The 19,987-nt window shown below is 36.6% G+C and overlaps 1 protein-coding gene across 4 annotated transcripts; it reads right to left on the reverse strand.

Annotated features, from left to right (window-relative positions):
* Nucleotides 1-1,468: 1,468 nt before the first annotated feature.
* On the reverse strand, nucleotides 1,469-19,151 carry Rab3 (RAS oncogene family member Rab3). 4 transcript variants are annotated; one of them, XM_072018493.1, is made up of 4 exons: nucleotides 18,936-19,151; nucleotides 7,788-8,009; nucleotides 4,731-5,021; nucleotides 1,469-2,297 (listed from the first exon to the last, which is right to left on the reverse strand). In XM_072018493.1, exons 2-4 carry the CDS (start codon nucleotides 8,007-8,009, stop codon nucleotides 2,142-2,144), a joined length of 669 nt encoding a protein of 222 aa, XP_071874594.1. In that variant the 5' UTR covers nucleotides 18,936-19,151; the 3' UTR covers nucleotides 1,469-2,141. The 4 variants fall into 4 exon arrangements, with proteins under 4 accessions (XP_071874594.1, XP_071874591.1, XP_071874592.1 ...); XM_072018490.1 differs by lacking the exon at nucleotides 18,936-19,151 and adding an exon at nucleotides 9,633-9,955; XM_072018491.1 differs by lacking the exon at nucleotides 18,936-19,151 and adding an exon at nucleotides 9,409-9,591.
* Nucleotides 19,152-19,987: the final 836 nt, after the last annotated feature.

Raw genomic sequence — 19,987 nt, forward strand, 5'->3', positions numbered from 1 at the left:
TGTTATCCTATCCCAAATGCAATAAAATTCAATCTAACTCGCATTCAATAGATATGTCATAACTTCATTTTCAACATTTTACATTTTTCAAGTGTGAAAGGGACTTAAGGCGCTTCTTCGTTGGAAATTCTTGGTTATCGATCCAGCTGCGCATGAAATCGTCAAAGATCATCGTTATCTAATAATTCATGCTCCGTCGAAACGAATTACAGTGATCATCAGAGAAACAAACTGATCCGTGAAAAGAAGATTGGAAAAATGGCGGGTGAGATCAGTTTGTCCCTGAGAAATATTTCGTGGAAACACGGCTGCTTGTTCGAACGACCCGCCATTGGAATGTCTCATTTGCAGTGAAACCGAGTCTTAGGATGAATTTTTTCGATCAATTTGGGTTCGATGCACTCACGTTCCGTTTCACTTCAAATGGTTCGCTCTTTCGTTATTGTCCTACTCACGTCGATCAATCGAGCAGAATTTTCTGTCTAATCAAAACAATTTTTGAAACCAAAGGAAGTAATATTTTCTCCTTTTTTAATTTACGAGTATCAATTTTGTATAAATTTTCATTCGGCGAATTCGTATTCCAATGAGAAAGATGGAAATGAACAGCGTGACAAGAACGTATCCCCACCCTGAGCCGCTGGAAATGGCGCTAAATTTAAATCTGTCAGGGGTACAAGATCGTAGAGATACGAAATATAAATTTCCTCGTCACATAGGTCAGATATATCACGATTCTGCTCCTTGCTTGAGCTTTTAACGAAGTCTGACCCTTTCTTACAATTTCCCCGTCGAACCCAAGAAAAATACTGCAACGTCTGCTCGTAATCGGACTCGGATTAGCTCGATGGCACCTCCGCGTAATCAGGCTACAACCGTCATACATATTTATATATGTATACAGGGCGAATCGCGTGACTAATTGCTCCTACAGTCGTCAGTGAATCGATCATCAAGCTTCTGATCGAATATCTAAGAAGAAACGAGGGAAAATGTTGGATTTTTTAGTCTAGGGGAAGTGGTCTATAACACGCGAAAGGACAGGAGCGTCTCTTACGGTAAGAAGTGGAACTATCCTTAACACAGTGAGGATCAAATCTTCTTTCTGCTTTGTTCTGGGATAAAAAGTTCCATTAAAAGTGATTCGTTACTAATAAACAATTTATGAATTAGAAACGAAACATTAAAATATACAAAATATTGTTGAAACTATTAAATATCATAAAGTTATAATTCTCAAGTAATTAGATTCCCAAATTGAGCTAATGGCAAAAGATAGGTTAGGAACTAAAACATAGGTATTGAAATTATTGTGAAGAGCAACTTTGCACGTTGAAAATTTCAAGTTTGGGTAATCCTGAAATATTGAAATGTGATTAATGAGAGAAAGATGGGTGAGAAACTTAAAAGGAAGGAATTAAAAGTTATTATCCAGTACGATATTCAAAGTTAAACAAATATACGAAAATTAATTTCCAATAGTTTTAATTCTCAAATTGTTGTAATAACAAAGGATAGATTAGAGACAAGATCAAAACGATTGATCCAAATTATCCCAAAGAACAGTATGCTCAAATCGATGCAATGATAAAAGTTAGGTTAGGACTCCACGACTCGGCGCTTATCTAATTCGAAATTTACCAAATTTCTGCTTCGGATTCTCAACGATCGTTTTATCAACACGGGAAGCAATCTTTGTCAAATGGAGTAGCACGGTTCGCCCTGTGTATATACATTATTTATGTGCACATATATAAATATATCGATCGAGAAAGGAGGAAAGAAAAAGAGCAGAACGAAGAACGGCCGGAAACATAGATCAAAGAAACGACGAACAAAGTGAACTAGAGCCAGCGGTTATCACTCGACCTTCCTCCTCCTCTCTTTCTCTCTCTCTCACTTGCTCTTTTCCCGCATAGCTACGCACTCACACGCATAGCTACATACTCGTCATACACACAAGACCACGTGCACAAACGTTCATGCATACATATACAGGCATACACTCGTTTTTCTTCTAATATTTTTTCATCTTTTCCCATCTTCATCTTCATCTTCATCTCCTTCTTCTTGTTTTTCTTCTTACTCATTCTTATCCTTCTTATTATGCTTGCAAAGCAATTAGATGGGCGTCCATGTTCTTAGCAATTACAATTGTCGTCCGTTGGATTGGTCGGCTGATCGGTAAGTCGTTGACCCTTCGCCTGGCCCATTCCACCCGCCAGCAAGGTCGGATCATTGTCCAAGGACTCGCTCATCTTGTCACATATTATGTCCACCAGCTGCTCGAATACCGTCTGTGAAATGGAATTTGCTTGGGTTTAATTGCCTTAATATTTGAGGAACATAGGAGAAAAAAGATTCTGACTAATTGAGCTGCACTAATTGACGTGATCGTGTGATTAATGATCTACTAGGGAAGATTGGTTCACGCCCTCTTTTCAAAGGACACATTGGTAGATTTAACTTCTCATAGAGTCACATAGTTAATCTGGATACAGTCTAATTTTACGTCCTAATATCAATTTTGCTTACGTTGTTTCTAAAAGATCCTAACCTAACCTAACCTAACCTAACCTAACCTAATATTGGCTTACTCTGAACTTCACGTACATAGACTTGGCCTGTTCGAATCTCAATTTTGTCAGTTCAGTCAGTTGGTCGTCGTCAGGTTTACATGACTTTAATGTTTTAGTTTAATTTCGTTTAATTGAAGCGTAAGACAAATGATTCCTGTACTTGATAATGTCCTATTGAGCTGAAGCGATCTGGAAAATGCATTGAGAAGACTAGCAATTTATCAGTCTAATGATTCAGTGAAAGTGAATGGTCAGAGGAAGATTATAATCCCAATTTCTGTAACTGTATGGATGTAACAATCGACAAGTAAATAAACAAATTCATATAACGCATAGGTGTACAAAATAAATTAGGATAACACGATAAAAATCTCAATCACGATGATGGACTCGAGGGAATTTTCTCAAGAGGTGAAAAGTAGGTTACAGCAACCGATGAGTAACAGTAAGATCTACGTCGAAATACGTGGCCATCGAAGTGTTAAGTTACTTCTAAAAAATTTAGTGTAGCCTCTGTGTAGTGTAATGTAGATATCGACTTGATCTAGGGCTAAAATAAATATATGTCAGTTCGTCTTCTTCTACTTTTACTATAGAAATAATTCGTGGTCAATCGACAATTGAAAACAGCTCAACATTGTCTCTACTCTGTGGCCCTAACTCTTCTCGCACACTCTACACGTTTACTCAAACATTAGACATCTGATAAGTTTCATATTTTGGCTCAATATTCCTTATAGGATCAATTATATTTACAACGTAACATGCGATTCTCTTGATACTTTAATTTGTTCAATATCCATAAACTTTCAAAATCGGTTCCTTCATACGTATCGCATGTTTGACGCTGTTTGATATTGTCTCACGTCGCCTGGCATTTTCTGACGTCCTTTTCTCACATTATTTAATGTTACTCGATCTCGTATAATATCTTTTATCGTTGTTTGACGTCGTTTGACGTTGTTTGAACAACACTTTTAGTAACGAAAACACTAGAGATCGTCGTTGATCCTCTACAAATTGCTTGCCTTGCTATCGTTTTATGGTACCAAGGTGTTTTCCAATAGAAAAGCTGAAATCTCGTGTACGTCACGCGGTCTAAAGGTAGACGCGGATAACCGTGGGCAGAAAAATCGATCGAATGGACGTCGATATGCCAGTGCCAATAGGTTTGACCCGTCGCGTTGGGATGATTAATGGGTGTAGATGAGCGATAATTGAGGATGCCTGGTCGAAGGTAATGGCACACTGTTTACACACACCATCGCGGTTGGAAATAAATGTAGAAACGTGACGCGATAACCTTCTCAACCACGTGATAGTTATGTATTGACTAGGATAATGGGCTGGGTAAACAGTCGAAGAAAAATGAAAATGGACGTAGTGTTTAACTATAGATAGAATACTTTGTATAACTTCCATGAAGAAAGAATAATAGATCTCTGGAACCAATTTTAAAAAGGCTAATTTTTTTAAGCTTAACCCAAGTTCTAATGCGATTTTCGCTTCTGTTAAAATTTGGCTTTAGTTCATAAACTAATAAAAAACATTCCTGATTCTTGTGCCTCCAAGTGGTAATCAATTTGAAGCCAAGTTCCAATGAAACGAGCGATGGTAATTTTGGCTTCTTTTGAAATTTTGCTTTAGCTCATAAATTAATAAAAACATTCCAGATTCTTGTGTATCCAAGTGGTAACGAAGCTAAAGCCGAGTTCTAACGAAGTGGATGAACCAATGTTCGCTGAATAAAAAGTCATCTAAGATTCTGATGTCTCCAAAGGGCAATTAAGCTAAAGCCAAGTCTCATTAGGATGAAAAATTGATGGCCCTGTTCTATTGGAACTTGGCTTTAGTTTGACGCTAACCTTACCTTCAAAATTTAATTAAAAATCCTACGTTCCTTGTTATTTCATTCGGTCGTCTAACTTTATGTAAATTTCTACATTAACAAAAACTGAGAAATTGATTAGTCAGACAATGTTTTTTATTAGTTTATATGCCAATGTCAAATGCTAACCTAGTCTTTGCAAATATTATGATATCATAATCTTGAAAAAGTCTCTTAATCAAAATATGAATTTTCATAAGAATCAACAATGTGATTATAAATTAATTATAAATAAATGAGGATGGTCCAGGTTCTGGGCTCACCTTGATGTTGATGTTTTCTTTAGCCGATGTCTCAAAAAATTGGACGCCTAATTGGTCCGCCAGTTGCTTGCCCCTTTCAGTACTGATCACTCTTTCGTCTTCCATGTCGCACTTGTTGCCAACCAGGATAACTTGGGCATTGTCGCAGGAATAAGTTTTAATCTGCGTAACCCAGTCCTGCACTGAGTTAAACGATTCCTCATTTGTGATGTCGTACATTAGGATGAAGCCCATCGCACCTCTGTAGTAGGCCGTTGTTATCGTCCTGTATCTTTCCTGACCTGCGGTATCCTGCAATAAAACAGATCCTCGGATTAAAATTAGCTTTCCCTGACTTTCAGGGTTATTAAATAATAATTAAAAATATTCTGAAAAAGAATTTATGCGATTGATGGGACTAATAAGTCTTTCTGTGTGAATTAAACAATTCAATGAGATAAATAAATAAATAAAATCAATTCAATTACAATTAATTAAAATGAATAGTAATATTTTCTGAAGTACAACAATTCTGGCACGAATAATAAAATTATGAGAAGCCTTTCTGTGAATTTTAAAATTGAGTGATAATTAATTAATGAGTTTTCTCTCAGCATTTTAATATATTTAAGTTGAAAAATAAATAAACTAAATTCCCTTAATATTCAAGGAAATAAACGGTAATATTCTCTGCAATAATTAATACGGATAATAGAAGCAACAAATTTCCAGTAGGAATTTTCAAACATTAAAAAACAATTATCAGTATAGTGAAATAATTGCTACGCCATTTGTAAAATTGATAAATTTTTCTCTAAGAAAATTAAAAGAAGTTATTAAAAAAAAACAATAGTGAAAAATATTTTTTAAATGATTATTATTTTAAAACGATGAAATAAATTACGATTAATACGAGTGTCTTGAACAAAGAAGCGATAATGTTCGATTCGGTTGATAAATGAAGCCACGTGCGGTACGCTGTGCTTGTGGATGAACGTTACCATTTATTGCAAAATATTTTCAACGTATTCTTTCTGCTTCTCTTTTTAATTCCTTGTTTTCAATTTATTCCACTTGTTTTTTTTTTTTTTTTTTTCCTATGTGTCGATCGAATTTACATTTGCTCTTCAGCTTTATTTCGCCTGTGTAACTCTAAAACGATCTATCACTCGCAAATATACTTCTTCCTCTACCAGTATATTTGTCCTTTGAAGTTTTTTAATATTTCAGAAAGAACATGCTGCCTATAGTTGTCCTCTATTAATTTCTCTTTGTAAATTCGATCGACAGATAGAAGAAAAAAAAAACAATTGGAATAAATTGGAAACAACAAATTAAAAAAAAAAGCAGAAAGAATACGTTGAAAATATTTTGCAATAAATGGAAAATATGGACAATTAGTTGGAAACGACGAACCAGAGGAAACAGTGAAATATCTGTTTTTCAATAAATTGAAACTTATGGAAAAAGCAATATGATACTGAATATTCATATTGTATATTATTTATATAGTCTATTATTATTATTATTATTGTTATTACATTATTATAACTTTTGTTCGTATTATTGGTTGGCAACACCACCTAATGACAAAACCTGAAATCACTTAATTGCCAACACAAAATCATTAATTTATATAAATATTGGATATACGATATTTATTATTCAATCCAGTAATATTATTGCACCCTAATTGTAGTGCCATGGATGTTGGAACTGAATTTTTGTCCCAAGTGATTTCTTACGACGAAAGGTGAGTCGCGACAAATTGTCAAATTAAGCCAACAATTAATTAGTTTCTGGGAATGGCTGGTCGAGCAACTCGACGTTCTTTCGTGGGCACCAGCCTTAAACATCCAGCAGCAACTTTAGATTATAATTTTTAGGTTGGCAACTAAGTGATTGCGGGTTTTGTCATTAGGTGCTATTGACAAGATCCGCAATCACTTAGTTGTCAAGCTACTAGATGTACGTCATCGGACTGAAACAAAATCCGAGTGAATTTTCAGTTCTTTGATCTGCCACAATCGAGAAAAAAATTGTCAGCTTGAAAATTCGTTGCGATTCGTGTCTTGTGATAAGATACGATTCGGTTCTGTTATCAGAAAGTTCAATTAGAAAACCGTGGGACCGGAAATGGCTGGAAGAAGCCGCCATTTTTGTTCACCTGAAATTTGTTTATTGGAAAAAGTACGTCTTCTTGCTGAGAAACTTTCATCTAACTCGTATAAAGTTCTTGGCATTGTGTACTGACCTTTATGAAATATCAGTCATTTTACGATGTACGTAATAATACGTTCAAGTCACAGTACAACTTTCGGTGCTTTCGGTTTAAGGTTAAGTGTTACTAGAGTTAGGTTGAGGTTAGGTGTTGGGGTTAGGTTGTTAGGGTTATCGTCTTAAAATTGTATGTTTGGGGAGTTTTGACGCATACACTCAACAGAGGCTTCACACATGTATCATATCTCCTCGAAGCAATCTGATCCTACGTAATCTGTACCAGGTATCATCTAGCAAACAAATTATGATGAAGTTTGGCATAATTTAACAGATACCGTTTAAATGAATACCCGTGGGTCAGACCAATTCACCTGATAACGTTAAATATACTACACTTGGACTCGTGAATGAAAATAAGGAAAAAAAAAACAGTAGTTAGAAAATACAAAATGATATACATAATTAAGATGCATAAATAAATATAACAAATAGCAATCTTCTCATAGACAGGCAGGTTTCAGGCATTTTGCACGTTGTCTAAAATAACATTTTTTCAACGTGTTGCTCGTTTAAGTTTAACCAATTTGATTGAAATTTTTGTTGAAAAATATAACGTTGAATCAAAGTGAACAAAAGAATTATTAAAATATTATTTAGTTTCGTTGATAAAATTTTTTCTCTTTAAAAAGTATCAACCCTGTTCTGTCATCTAATATATTGTCTGTGATAAAACTCATTTCTTTTCTTCCCCCTTTTTTCAATTTTTAAAATATTCTCGCAATAAATTGTAAGAAGAAAGAAATAACATAACAGAGATAGTGGAAACGCAAGGGGAAAAACATACGAGGTAATACTGACCCAGATCTGTAGCTTGACCCTTTTGTCGTGTCTGAAGACCGTTTTCACCTTAAAATCGATGCCCACGGTCGATACGAAGGCCGAGGTGAAGGAATCGTCCGCGTAGCGAAACAAAAAGGACGTTTTGCCAACCGAAGAGTTGCCGATGATCAGCAACTTGAACATGTAGTCGAAGTTCTGGTCCGCGGCCTCCTTCTGAAACTTTGGATCCTGTCCCGCCATCTAAAAGCAGTTCCACATTACGTAAATAATTTTTATTTCATCTCTTTTCGTAGTTACATCTCGCCTATTCCACATTGGACACCATCTCGTTCATTTGCTGCAACAACTCGAAGTTCATCGTTCTCGAGTTATTGGCATTTCATTTAATTAACAAGCTATTTGTAGAGGAAACAATGGTCTGCTAAGTGCGTTGAGTGAAGTTGGGAAATTGGTCGCGCGAGGGCAGCAGCGTCGCTATTGCATCATCGCGAAACTGTAAGGACATTTCAACTCGTAAGTTTTTTAGGTTATGTCATTGTTACAGCAAATGAACGATTCGTAATCTCAAGCTGCATAACCACAATCTCATTCAGCCATAATACAGACTAGTATTCTCATATTGGGTCGATAGGTTTGTGAGTATACAACTAAAATTTACAGACAAATGGAATGCACTTCGAGGCTTAACTCGATGAATTGTTCGTGGTATCATACATTATCGAGCATATGCGATTGTTATCCAACAAGATCTATCGGGTGTTTTCTTTTGAGTCTGCATTTGATGCACGTGTAGTAGCGTGCACCAATGTGCAGCAGCCTGTTACCGTTTCGCTAATGTGATTGACCATTCGAGTCTTATGTTTTCAGCCATGTTTTTGCACTTCGCTAATGACAGCGTCAATTTATGTTAAATATGACAACGTAATTTATATACGCTTTTCTCGTATCCTAATTTTATGTGGAATATTTGGATGCATTATGTCGATATGCAAATTAATATTTCGATAATATCTTGCGATTATTTCTCTCAAACTTTGCTTGACTTTTGGGACACCCTGTACGTTTATTCGTATTGTATAACTTATTACGTCGCTGTTTGGAAATTTATTAGAAAAATTTCCTGTGAATATATTGTGTTGTATGTTACGCTAACTATGTTGCAAACAGATCGAAAACAAAATATGACGAAACTTTGTTAGTACACTTAGCGTTATTTATAAACATGTGGCATATGTTTATTGCGTTTGGAAGAAATTTAATATGCAAATATGCTCAGATACTATATATATTTTAAAAGCTTATTATTATAACGGTAAAATTTGTTGCAATTTCTGCCAATTGTACCTGCGTCTACGTTCAAATGTATCACTCATTTTTGCAACATTTCCAAGCAGACAATCTGCTGCGGAATTCGTAAGAAAAAATATGTATCAAGACACAACCTAACTTTGCTCTTAATAATTTTCACAAACAGCAAAGACAACAATCTTTCTTCCAGCAATTTTCCAGGAAAATAACAAAATTTAACGTAATATACATTTTCCAATATATTTAATTTTTCATTATATTTTGTATAACACGTAGTATACCCATGAAACATTTTTCTAATAAATTTGCAACATTGTTTCGAAATTCCTACCCTCCTAAATGCCCACATATCTAAAAAAACTGACAACAAGAGGATAATTCAATTTTCTAGCGTATCTCTGTTAACATTCTGCGACTATGTCTAACGCTTTCACCGGCTGTTCACTGTCGATTAAGCCACTATGAATTTTCCACGACGCGTTCGCCAGCCTCGATCGAGCAACACTGCAACATAGCAATTAGCGTTATCGCGACGAAACAAACGCATGCCGGTACCGGAAGTTTGTTGTGCGGGGTAATATCGACGATGGACATCAGTCGAGTCATCCTCGTCCTCAGTTCCAACACGGAATCCTTGACAGGTGGCCTGCTATTTTTCGTTGACTTTTCTGTTTCACTCTTCGACCTTTCGTCTGCCATTTTCCAGCAACCAATTTTTCCAGAATTTAATTTTTCCCAGTAATACGTTCGATAGCCTGGATCCGACTATTTTGAAATTTCAGAATTGTGGGAAACGTGTGAACACGTGGACCGTTTCGATGGAAATTCTTTGCAATTTTCTTTGACAGAAATTTTCCGAACACACGTGACACTTCCTTTTTTGTAATTTTCGATCGAAAAATAAACTACGAAGACTTTGTGCGATGATGTCATCAAACGAGAGATTCTACGAGAATCTTTTTTTTCTCAGAATAACGAGAAAACACAGGTGCAATTATTTTTCATAGTTTTGCCAACCTTTGATTCAAAAACAAATGGCAAATATTCTGTCGGAATTAAAACGAGTCACACAAAGGCACCTGGACACAATTTTTTACCAAATCGACAACCGGTGAATATTTTTAAGACGATTGCACTAAACGAAAACTTCCTTCAGACTTGGAAGCGCTACACTCTTTTTCGTCATTTTTATTCGACACTTTCTACGATGATCTGGCACAATGGCACCATAGGCGTGACAAGAGCAACGAGGTTCTAATTAGTTAGGGAAATGGCTAACTGGTAGACGGATGGCCAACGTGGCTATGTTTGCGGTTTCTTTCGTTTTTACCCGTTTCTTGTCATTATTCTTTCCACGATATCGCGGTTTCCTGATACGTGTGAACACGCCCACGCAGGGCTGGAAGAAGAATGTCACACGTGCGGTGCCATTGTCTGCTTCGTCTATTGCGTTTCCCTATCAATTAATGTCAATTGTAAATTATTCTTTGCTCGATGCTATCAACATTATAACGTCTCTACAATTGCAGAATATATAAGTCTGATGTACAGGGTGATTTAAAAAATAGCATTGTTTGACGCAGGCATCTCCACTTGGATCTACGTCCAACACGTTCACACTCTAATCTACCTAGTTTTTAGTATCTCGTTATTTATCGTCCTTATCTTGACATTTGTGAGTTATTTTTCGAAACGTTGTTTTCGAATCTTCCGTAGAAAATTCATATCGCGTGGTACGAAAGAAATTCGAAGGATGCGACGCGAAAGACTACGAAGGGTACAACACGTTTGAATCGTCCTGTAGATATTAGAAATCACCCTACTGGCGTGAAATATAGTAAAAATGTGTTTCTACATTTGGAAAAAATTCTTTCTAATTATATGTGCAATTACATGTTGCACGTGAAAATTGATCGGTGGCATTTCGAAAGAAAATACAAATATTGTTTAATCACTGGAAAATAGTTTTAATTATGAATTATTATTACTAATAGCGAACATAGTTTTGTTCAATATGTTCGAATGAAATAAGTTCTGACTTGTTCGCGATCAGTGGAGGTCGTTTCTTTTTGTTCACCGTGTATATTACTGAATGCAATTGCCGGCACATCTGTAGCCATGACCGACCACATGATCGATAATCCCACAATGGGGACAGTCAAACCCGATAACCTCCAACTACAGGTCCGTACAAAAAGCACGTGGGCTCGACCGAGCCACCACTCATCGATCATCAAATATTTCAATTATCCGAAGCAGTAAGGGTGACCCAATACGATACGATATGTTACAGAAGGAGCTCCATTGCAATTTTAGTCGCACGATTTTCTTGCATCAGTTAATTAATAATACTGTAGGCTTATAATGGTATTGTATATGTAACTTATATATAATTATATTATATTGATATTAGTATTAGTTATATACATATTTGTTGATACTAGAAACTTTTATTATAATATATTACATTATGACGTGTGTGTGTGTGTGTGTGTGTATTTAATAGTATATTTGCATGCGTATGTATATTTAATATATTTAATATTAAATATATATACATATAACTAGTACTCATATAACTATAATTATATTTACATTATTATATTGAATATAACTAATACTCATATAATTGTAAAATAGATATATATTATAATATATAATGGCATTATATTGTGTAATGTATTACAATCAGGTTTATAATAGCAGTTAGCCATTAATAGCTAAATAGTATATATTTAAAAAATAATATATCCTTTCAATATTAAAAATATAAAAATATTTCACAATATATAATAGTATTATATTGTGTTTCATATATATATTTAATATTAGATGTATTATTATCTAATATTATATTATTTAATATCATTGTATAAAATATATCTAATATTAAATACATATATGCATATAACTAATACTCATATAATTGTAAAACAGATATATATTATAATATATAATGGGATTATATTGTGTAATGTATTACAATCAGGTTTATAATAGCAATTAGCCATTAATAGCTAAATAGTATATATTTAAAAAATAATATATCCTTTCAATATTAAAAATATAAAAATATTTCACAATATATAATAGTATTATATTGTGTTTCATATATATATTTAATATTAGATGTATTATTATCTAATATTATATTATTTAATATCATTGTATAAAATATATCTAATATTAAATACATATATGCATATAACTAATACTCATATAATTGTAAAACAGATATATATTATAATATATAATGGGATTATATTGTGTAATGTATTACAATCAGGTTTATAATAGGAATTAGCCATTAATAGCTAAATAGTATATATTTAAAAAATAATATATCCTTTCAATATTAAAAATATATAAATATTTTACAATATATAATAGTATTGTATTATGTTTCATATAATAATATATCTAATATTAATATATATAATATATTGCATATATGCATATAACTAATACTCATATAACTATAATTATAGTTACATTATTCCATTGAATATAACTAATACTCATATAATTGTAAAATATATACATATAATATATAATGGTATTATATTACGTAATGTATTACAATTAGGTTTATAACAGCAGTTAGCTAACCATAACTCCATAAGAGTTTATTAGCAACATCAGTAAATTAACAATAACCATAACTTTTCCTAAAACCCAAATGTCAAATACGAACATTCCTCGACCGTGAATTGGAACGAGCTGTTCCGTGGAAGTGGCAGCGAATCGGTGGTTGGCAATCATCAGTTGCTTCCTAAGTCGATAGGAAGACAACGAGTTCCGCGTCCGTGACTTTTTCCGGGTGCCAGGTGCGGCTATACATATCGTCCACCCACGTGCATTGCATCCAGCAAATGTATTCAAACAAAAGCCCTTAAATATCTGTTTCTACAACTTCGTGATCCGACTTAATGCATCTTAGACAGACATTGGCTCTTACTGTGGTGCATATATAATAGGAATGACACGTGTCATTCCATAATTCCAGATGGTGCCATTGCTATTCGTATGGAATTCCCAGTTCTACAATATGAATTACAAATACCAACTAAACCGAGCCTTCCAACTGTCCTGACTCTGCTACAGCAACCTCGATAATGTAAAAACTGTCATTTGTTACCATTGTCACCAACAAAGAAGAAAAAGAAAGATCTGCCAACGTTTACGATTCTCTTCTTCCGCAGGAAGAAATCTGCCATTTTAAAAAACAAAAGACTACCGAACCTCCTACTTGCGCGAGCGATTCAACCAAAAATTGATCTTCCAAAAACATTTGTAAACGCTTATGATCCTGTTCTTCCCTGAAAACAGACTTTCAGTTAAAAAAAAGAAGAAAACGGGAAAATATTTTGAAGTTGCAGGTTGACCAATGACCAAATAATTCGATCAAAAAAAAAAGAAAAAAAACTCGGTGATCCAGTTGTGAAAATGCAAGGGATGAAATCGAGAAAGGACGAATTCTTTTGAAAAACCGTACGTTCGACCTTCGATCGAGTCAGCGATCACAAGGTCTAAGGGCGGAATATAGCGCTGAACGAAGGATCAGCTGCGATTTCGTGTGCAGTTATGCCGTAAAATAAATTTAAAAAGAAGAGAGTCTATAAATAAACTGGACGTAAAGGCACAGAGACAGGGAGAGAGAGAGAAAGAGCGAGAGAGAGAGATTTTTACTTCGGAGTGGGAGGCTCTTATCGATTTTCTTGGCCGAGCCACACAGCCATAGCTACCAGATTTCCCTCGGATTTCAAGTCCTATCGTTTCCGCCTCGATTCATTCTACGATGCTCGTCCAACTAAAAACTACTGCCATCCCTTCGATAAAAGAGCATGCAGACGCTCGCCAGACTTCTAACAAATAATCCAAGAAGAATTGCTCGATAACCAACCACTTGCCTTCTCCTCTAACTATATTGCATTGACGATGAAACTTGAAGAAACCCACTAACGTCATAGTGGAAGCTAGCTATGGATGTGGGACCACTCAAAATCGTCTTTTGTATTTTTTAAGTAAATTAAAAAAATTAATAAATTGGAAGAATAAAGAAAATAAAATAAAAAAGTTAAAAAAATATAATATAATTATAAAATAAATTTAAAAAATTAATAAATTGGAAGAATAAATAAAATGTCAAGTAAATTAAGTGAGGCAAAAGTTAAGTAAAATGTAGAAACGTGATTTCTTCAGTCTATTTCAATTTATTGAAACATTTATTTGCAGCTACGTAATATCTTCAATTTCCCCATTTTTGTAAATGGGACATTATGTACGTCATAAACGTGTCGGAGGATCCATAAACGACGATGCATTTATGACAATCATAAATCGAGGAAGAAATAAATCGAGGAAGAAATAAATCGAGGAAGAAAAGAAAATAATTTTTCACGAAAGACCCATCTCTTCCCATCTCTTCCCATCTCTCCCCATCTCTTCCCATCTCTTCCCATCTCTCCCCATCTCTCCCCATCTCTTCCCATCTCTTCCCATCTCTTCCCATCTCTCCCCATCTCATCCCATCTTTTCGGATCACCGTTAAGCGCCAAGCTGAAGAAGCAACGTTTATACGTTTGGAGGATCGAAACAGAGACAGTTTTCAAAGCGTAGGAAATAACGAAGAGCCGACAACTTTCATAAGAACGATAAAATATCTTAATAAGGTCAATTATGACCCATTGATTTTGCGTCTAACTCGTCACATGACTCAAGACTCTCTCGAGATTCTCTCGGATGTCACGCTCTCTGTTCGCATTCCGCAATCAACCGCTTCCATAGATTGTACAATTTTGAAATAGCGAAATGGTATCGCAATATCCTTTCACGTGCGAAGGAAATTGCAATTGGTGTATGTAACAGTTGGCTCTGTGCATTTAAGAGCCAAGGAAAATTGTTGTTAACGAAATATGGCCAGTTAGCTGCACTGAATTTTCTTCCCTTTCTTCTTCTATCAGGTGGACGAAAGACTGACGTATACCCGGTGTTCTTCTTCCACTTAATCAACCGTTTGAGTCCCAAGGGTGTTTGAAAAGACAGGGTCGAAGATCAGAAACAACATGGCAGCGATTGTCTTCATCGATTGCGAAGAGAACTAAGATAGCCCTCGTCATATTTGTAATTTGTATGAAATACAAATACATCTATCTTATTATGTATGTTTAGTATTAGTTTACAAATATTCTTTGTATTCAATATTCATAAAAATATTCATAAAAATTCAATATTCCAAGTTTTCTTTAATAAAAATTATTGAGAAGATATGAATGAAATGTTGGGTTGGCAACTAAGTGATTGCGGATTTTGTCATTAGGTGGTATTGACAAACCCGCAGTCACTTAGTTGCCAACCCAATACCACAGAAATTCTGAAATTTTTAATTTTCAAATTTTTTAATTTTTTAAATTTTAAAGTTTTAAAATTTCGTACTTTGAAAATTTGAGGTTCGCGAAATTTGTAATCGCTTGAAATGCGAAGACTTTGGAAATTAGGAAAATTACAAATTTCACGACCTTGAAAATTTAAAGATTCCAATATTGTATTGGGTTGGCAACTAAGTGATTGCGGATTTTTTCATTAAGTGATACTGCCAAGATCCGTAATCACTTAGTTGCCAGCCCAATACACAGCTCCAACATCTACAAATTAAAAAAAAAAAAAAATGATACAAAAAATCGTACGAAAATGATAGAAAACACTGAAATGTCAGTTTACTAAAAGTATTGGGTTGGCAACTAAGCGATTGCGGATTTTTTCATTAGGTGGTATCGACAAACCCGCAATCACTTAGTTGCCAACCCCACACAAAATACCGTGAGTCGGTCCGTAGCGTTCAAATGTAGTGGCACTTTTCCACGCAAAATCTAAACAGCGCGATCGCGCTGCCTGCCACTCAAACAACTAAACACTGACACGAGGAATTTACAATTCGTGGCTATCTGTGACAAGGCAAGTCTCGTCATAGGTGGAATAATATCACAAATTGCCGAAGATTCAACGAAGAAGATGTAACGTTAGAAACGAACAGCGAGCGTCTTCGAGGACGAAAATGAGAAGATTCTGCTCGAGGATGATAGCGGATGCCACGAGTCTACAGACGAAACTGCCGCTTACTTTATGAAAAAGAAAAAAGTTTGAGGATGGACGCGAAGAAGCTAGCTTTCGACGCAAGATGATAATGCAGCAAGTTCGACAGACTATTCAGCAATATCGAAACTCTGGAGAAAAATTTCAGCCACCTACGCGTGTTGCTCCAAGTGGCTGGCGAAGAAAGTAGGACAAGGTTCGCGATAATCGTATCGCGGCGTGTTAACACCGAGGTGGTGCGCACGAATGCATGCAGAGCGACGCGATAACGCGTTGCACGAGCTTTGCCAACGTAATATCGCGGGGAAGAGAAAGGAGCCTCGCGTGAATCTGTGAAACTAGCTTTCTTCGGCGGCACGATACAGTTTTAACTCGATAGAATCGTGTATAGTTAACGTCAGCTTGAGTTCGGTGACCTGCTGTACCATGACCTTGAAATCTTGCGCAATTTCTCGGCATAAATAACGCGGAAAAATAATCTATCGATTGAAATTTCTACAAAATAAAACTCGTGTTTTCGTACACGATCCATTTGACGGACGATTTCGACGACTCGAAAGTTCGTCGTCCGGTCGATAAGCCAGCGCGTGCCGATCTAAAAAAAAAGATAACAAAAAAATAAGTCGAAAATATAGAATAAAGTTTGTTCGTAAGACGCTCCATTTTCGATTAAATCGCATTTGAAAATCGGTCGGCTATGCGCCAACTTGCATTTTTAGGTTAGAAATATTTTAAGGTTAGGGAAGATATTCTGCGATCGGTTGATGGGAGAAATTATTCGCGACCCATCGTTAAATAGATCTGAGAGAGGGGGGAAGAGATTGTTCGTGAAGAAACCGACGAATACAAAATTCATTGGGAAGTTGAAGTACCAAGAAATAAGTTCACAGTATCGATGAATCGGTGAAGCGAGTTTCAATGGTGAAATCTTTCAAGCACTCGGCCCCTTTCCACAGTTAATGCTCTTCAGCGACTGACACACGGGTCTTTGTGCTCCAAGAGCCTCTCAACCCTTGGTTACGTTCAATTCCTCCGACTAAAGACATTAAAACATTCAAATGCAACGACTTGTGTATTTTGTCAGCCTCTTTCCTGTGCGAAAAATCCCCTAACATCTCTTTATCGGTCGAGCAGATCGTCCAGAAAAATAGTTTATTCGGTAGATCAGCGATTCGAGACGTACGATCGAACTACAAAGAATCGGAGATCCGAGAAGATTATGGGCGGAGCTTGGAAGAATCTCGTGCCTCTTGGGAAATATTTCGCGATAAAAATTAGGCTAGGCAGAAGAGTTGCTTCAAATTTAATTTACAGATGAAACTGTGCTCAAAGGGTTTGCAAACGGTGGAATAAATTCGAGAAGCTAAAATGGAAGATTGCTGAAGCGAAATTTGAAAATACAGTAGACGTGGAAGCAACAAAATTTTGGAAATAAACGGTGTTGAAACAGTGGCAAATATATGAAAACAATTATAACGCAAGTTGTTTCAAACTTAATTTGCAGATATAAAAAAATCTAGGAAAAGAGATTTTCTATGCAAACGATAGTCGAACGGTTGCAAACAATTTTTTTAAATCGCAACGAAAAATTAGAAGCTCGAGCTTTCGATTAAATAAATTCTGTGGTCTGAAAAATTGGATCGATTAAATTCGCCTCAAATCTAACCAATGACACAGAACATCTAAGAAAAGAAACGAATTACAAACACAATATCCATACAGTTTCAATCAGACGAAATATGCCTTTGAATTTTTCCAATTTCCTAACCCTGTCCCTCTACGAAATATGTCTTAAAATGGCGGAAATATTACGAGAACGAATAGATCGAGCACTATTACATAGCGCGGTGGAACGATGGCAACGGTGGTGGCGAGTGGCTAGCAACGAAGCAAATATTTTTGGAAGATCGATTCCCAACCCCTGGCCACCCACGCCGCCCGTTACACAGTTTCGATTTCAGCGGCTGGCAGAATGAACGTAGTCGGAAGATGGAGCCTCCGTATACGTATTCGTGACGCTCGAATCTGGATCCCGAAAACGCGTGCGGATCGATACGTTGGATTCCCCGATATCGGCGATGCTCGGCCGATAACGTTGCCAACTCGGTCGCCTGTCTACCCCTGATCGTTAATAATTCCTAGTTATGCGGCATGCGATGGCATGGCATAGCTGCTTTTTAATGTCGACGTGATCACACAGCTGACATGTCTGTCGTCCCTTTGAAGGGTAAAGAGAGGGAGGTAACAGGAGATGAAGAGAGAGGGAAGGTCACACAGACTGGATCGTCACTGATGGTCAGTGAAACTTGCCATAGAACCAACCATTGTATTTAACAACCATCCGACTAGGTCCATAATCTCAACATCGCAGGAGCAACGGATAGCTCCTGAGATGAGCCTTAGACCAGGGTCAGCAAAATCTGAGGAATTTCTGGATTTAACAATTTAAATTAGCCGAGAAAAAAAGCGAGGCAGGGACGACGAGAAAGCAGGAATAGACTGTCAGCGAGGATCATGCAAGCGCAGAGCGCGTGAAAAGTCGACTCGGCGACCACAGTTTCTACCGTGAGAGAGGAAACCGCGAGAGTGGGAGTGAGACAGAGGGAGACAGAGAGAAATCAATAAACGGTCTATCGACGGACTGTGGCTGGTCGGGCAGAAATGTATCGAGCTTAAAGTCTAATTAGCGAGATTCTTCTCGAGGACATGGACACTGACGATTCTCTGTCGTTTCCCGTCCAACGAGTCGTTTCTCCGATCATATACCTCCTGAAAATGTTGATCCCCTCACTGTTGATCGCTGAATTGTAGGGATGTACGCCACGCGTTCCACTCGAACCCTGCACCTCGCTTCGATGATGAAATGACTCCGAAACGCGAGTCTGGAGGTTCCCGACTCACGACTTAACACACGGTAGCACAACGGGGGTTTGTTTCGCGACGATTTTAAGGAGACTGGACTGGCCTCGGTAAAGCCTCGCGCCACTGTAGCCCGCTATGGTTAAAATATCGACCATTTCGTGGACCCCCGCCCGTCCTCGGACCAATCCCGAGAAAGGCCGCGCCTGCGCCACAGGCAACCCGACTGACATCTCGAAACCGGAGATAGAACCCCGTTTCACGGGGGAGGGACACTTGTTGATTTCCTGGTTCGTCGGCGCCTACGACAATGCGCATGAATCTTGCTAATTCTTTTGCAGATGTTTCCTTTATCGATCGTGGGTAACTTACTTACCGTAACTTGTCCACTCCATTTCTGCTAACTCTTTCTATCGGTTCCTGTATTACGGACAACGAATTGCTCGTCGACAGGCGCTGTGAGATAATTTCAGAAATTTTTAGCGGTTTCTATGGGAGTATGACTTGAGTAGGCTTAGGAAGAGAATTCTTATAGATGCGAGGTAATGTACATGGAATAACCAAGTAATAGGTAATTTTCAAATTAATAAAATTACAAAATAATTGATAGAAGCGCAAAGGTTCGTCAATACTCTGTTGTACTTTTGCAAGAGTGTGCTAGTATTATTGCAGAGAAATTAGCAACATAGCAACCACGATTGTTTGTTTGATAGAAATTTGACTTACTTCTCTCGTTGATCATTCGTGTAAATTCTACTGAATGTTATTTCCTTCATTACTTGCAAAATCGTTTTGAACATGTCCCAAAAATCCTGCAACTCGGGTAGCAGTCAGGCGAAAGAGAAAATCGTGCTAGAGCCGGAAGTAAGCTGCGAAGGTCAAGTAGTAAAACGATCAGAATCCGGACGTGAGCTGGACGAAGCGAAGCTCGGGCAGATCTCAACGTAAAATTCATTTGT

This window comes from Bombus fervidus, chromosome 15, assembly GCF_041682495.2.
Source record: "Bombus fervidus isolate BK054 chromosome 15, iyBomFerv1, whole genome shotgun sequence".
Classification (NCBI taxonomy): Eukaryota; Metazoa; Arthropoda; class Insecta; order Hymenoptera; family Apidae; genus Bombus; species Bombus fervidus.

What these genes read in the sequence shown, in the direction of transcription:
- Rab3 (XM_072018490.1), bottom strand. Translation starts at nt 9,776, where the DNA reads ATGGCAGACGAAAGGTCGAAGAGTGAAACAGAAAAGTCAACGAAAAAT. An exon ending in CCCCGCACAACAAACTTCCG is followed by an intron (nt 8,010 to 9,632) that starts GTACCGGCATGC and finishes AACTGCTTTTAG; the next exon opens with ATGGCGGGACAGGATCCAAA. An exon ending in AAGAAAACATCAACATCAAG is followed by an intron (nt 2,298 to 4,730) that starts GTGAGCCCAGAA and finishes TCCATTTCACAG; the next exon opens with ACGGTATTCGAGCAGCTGGT.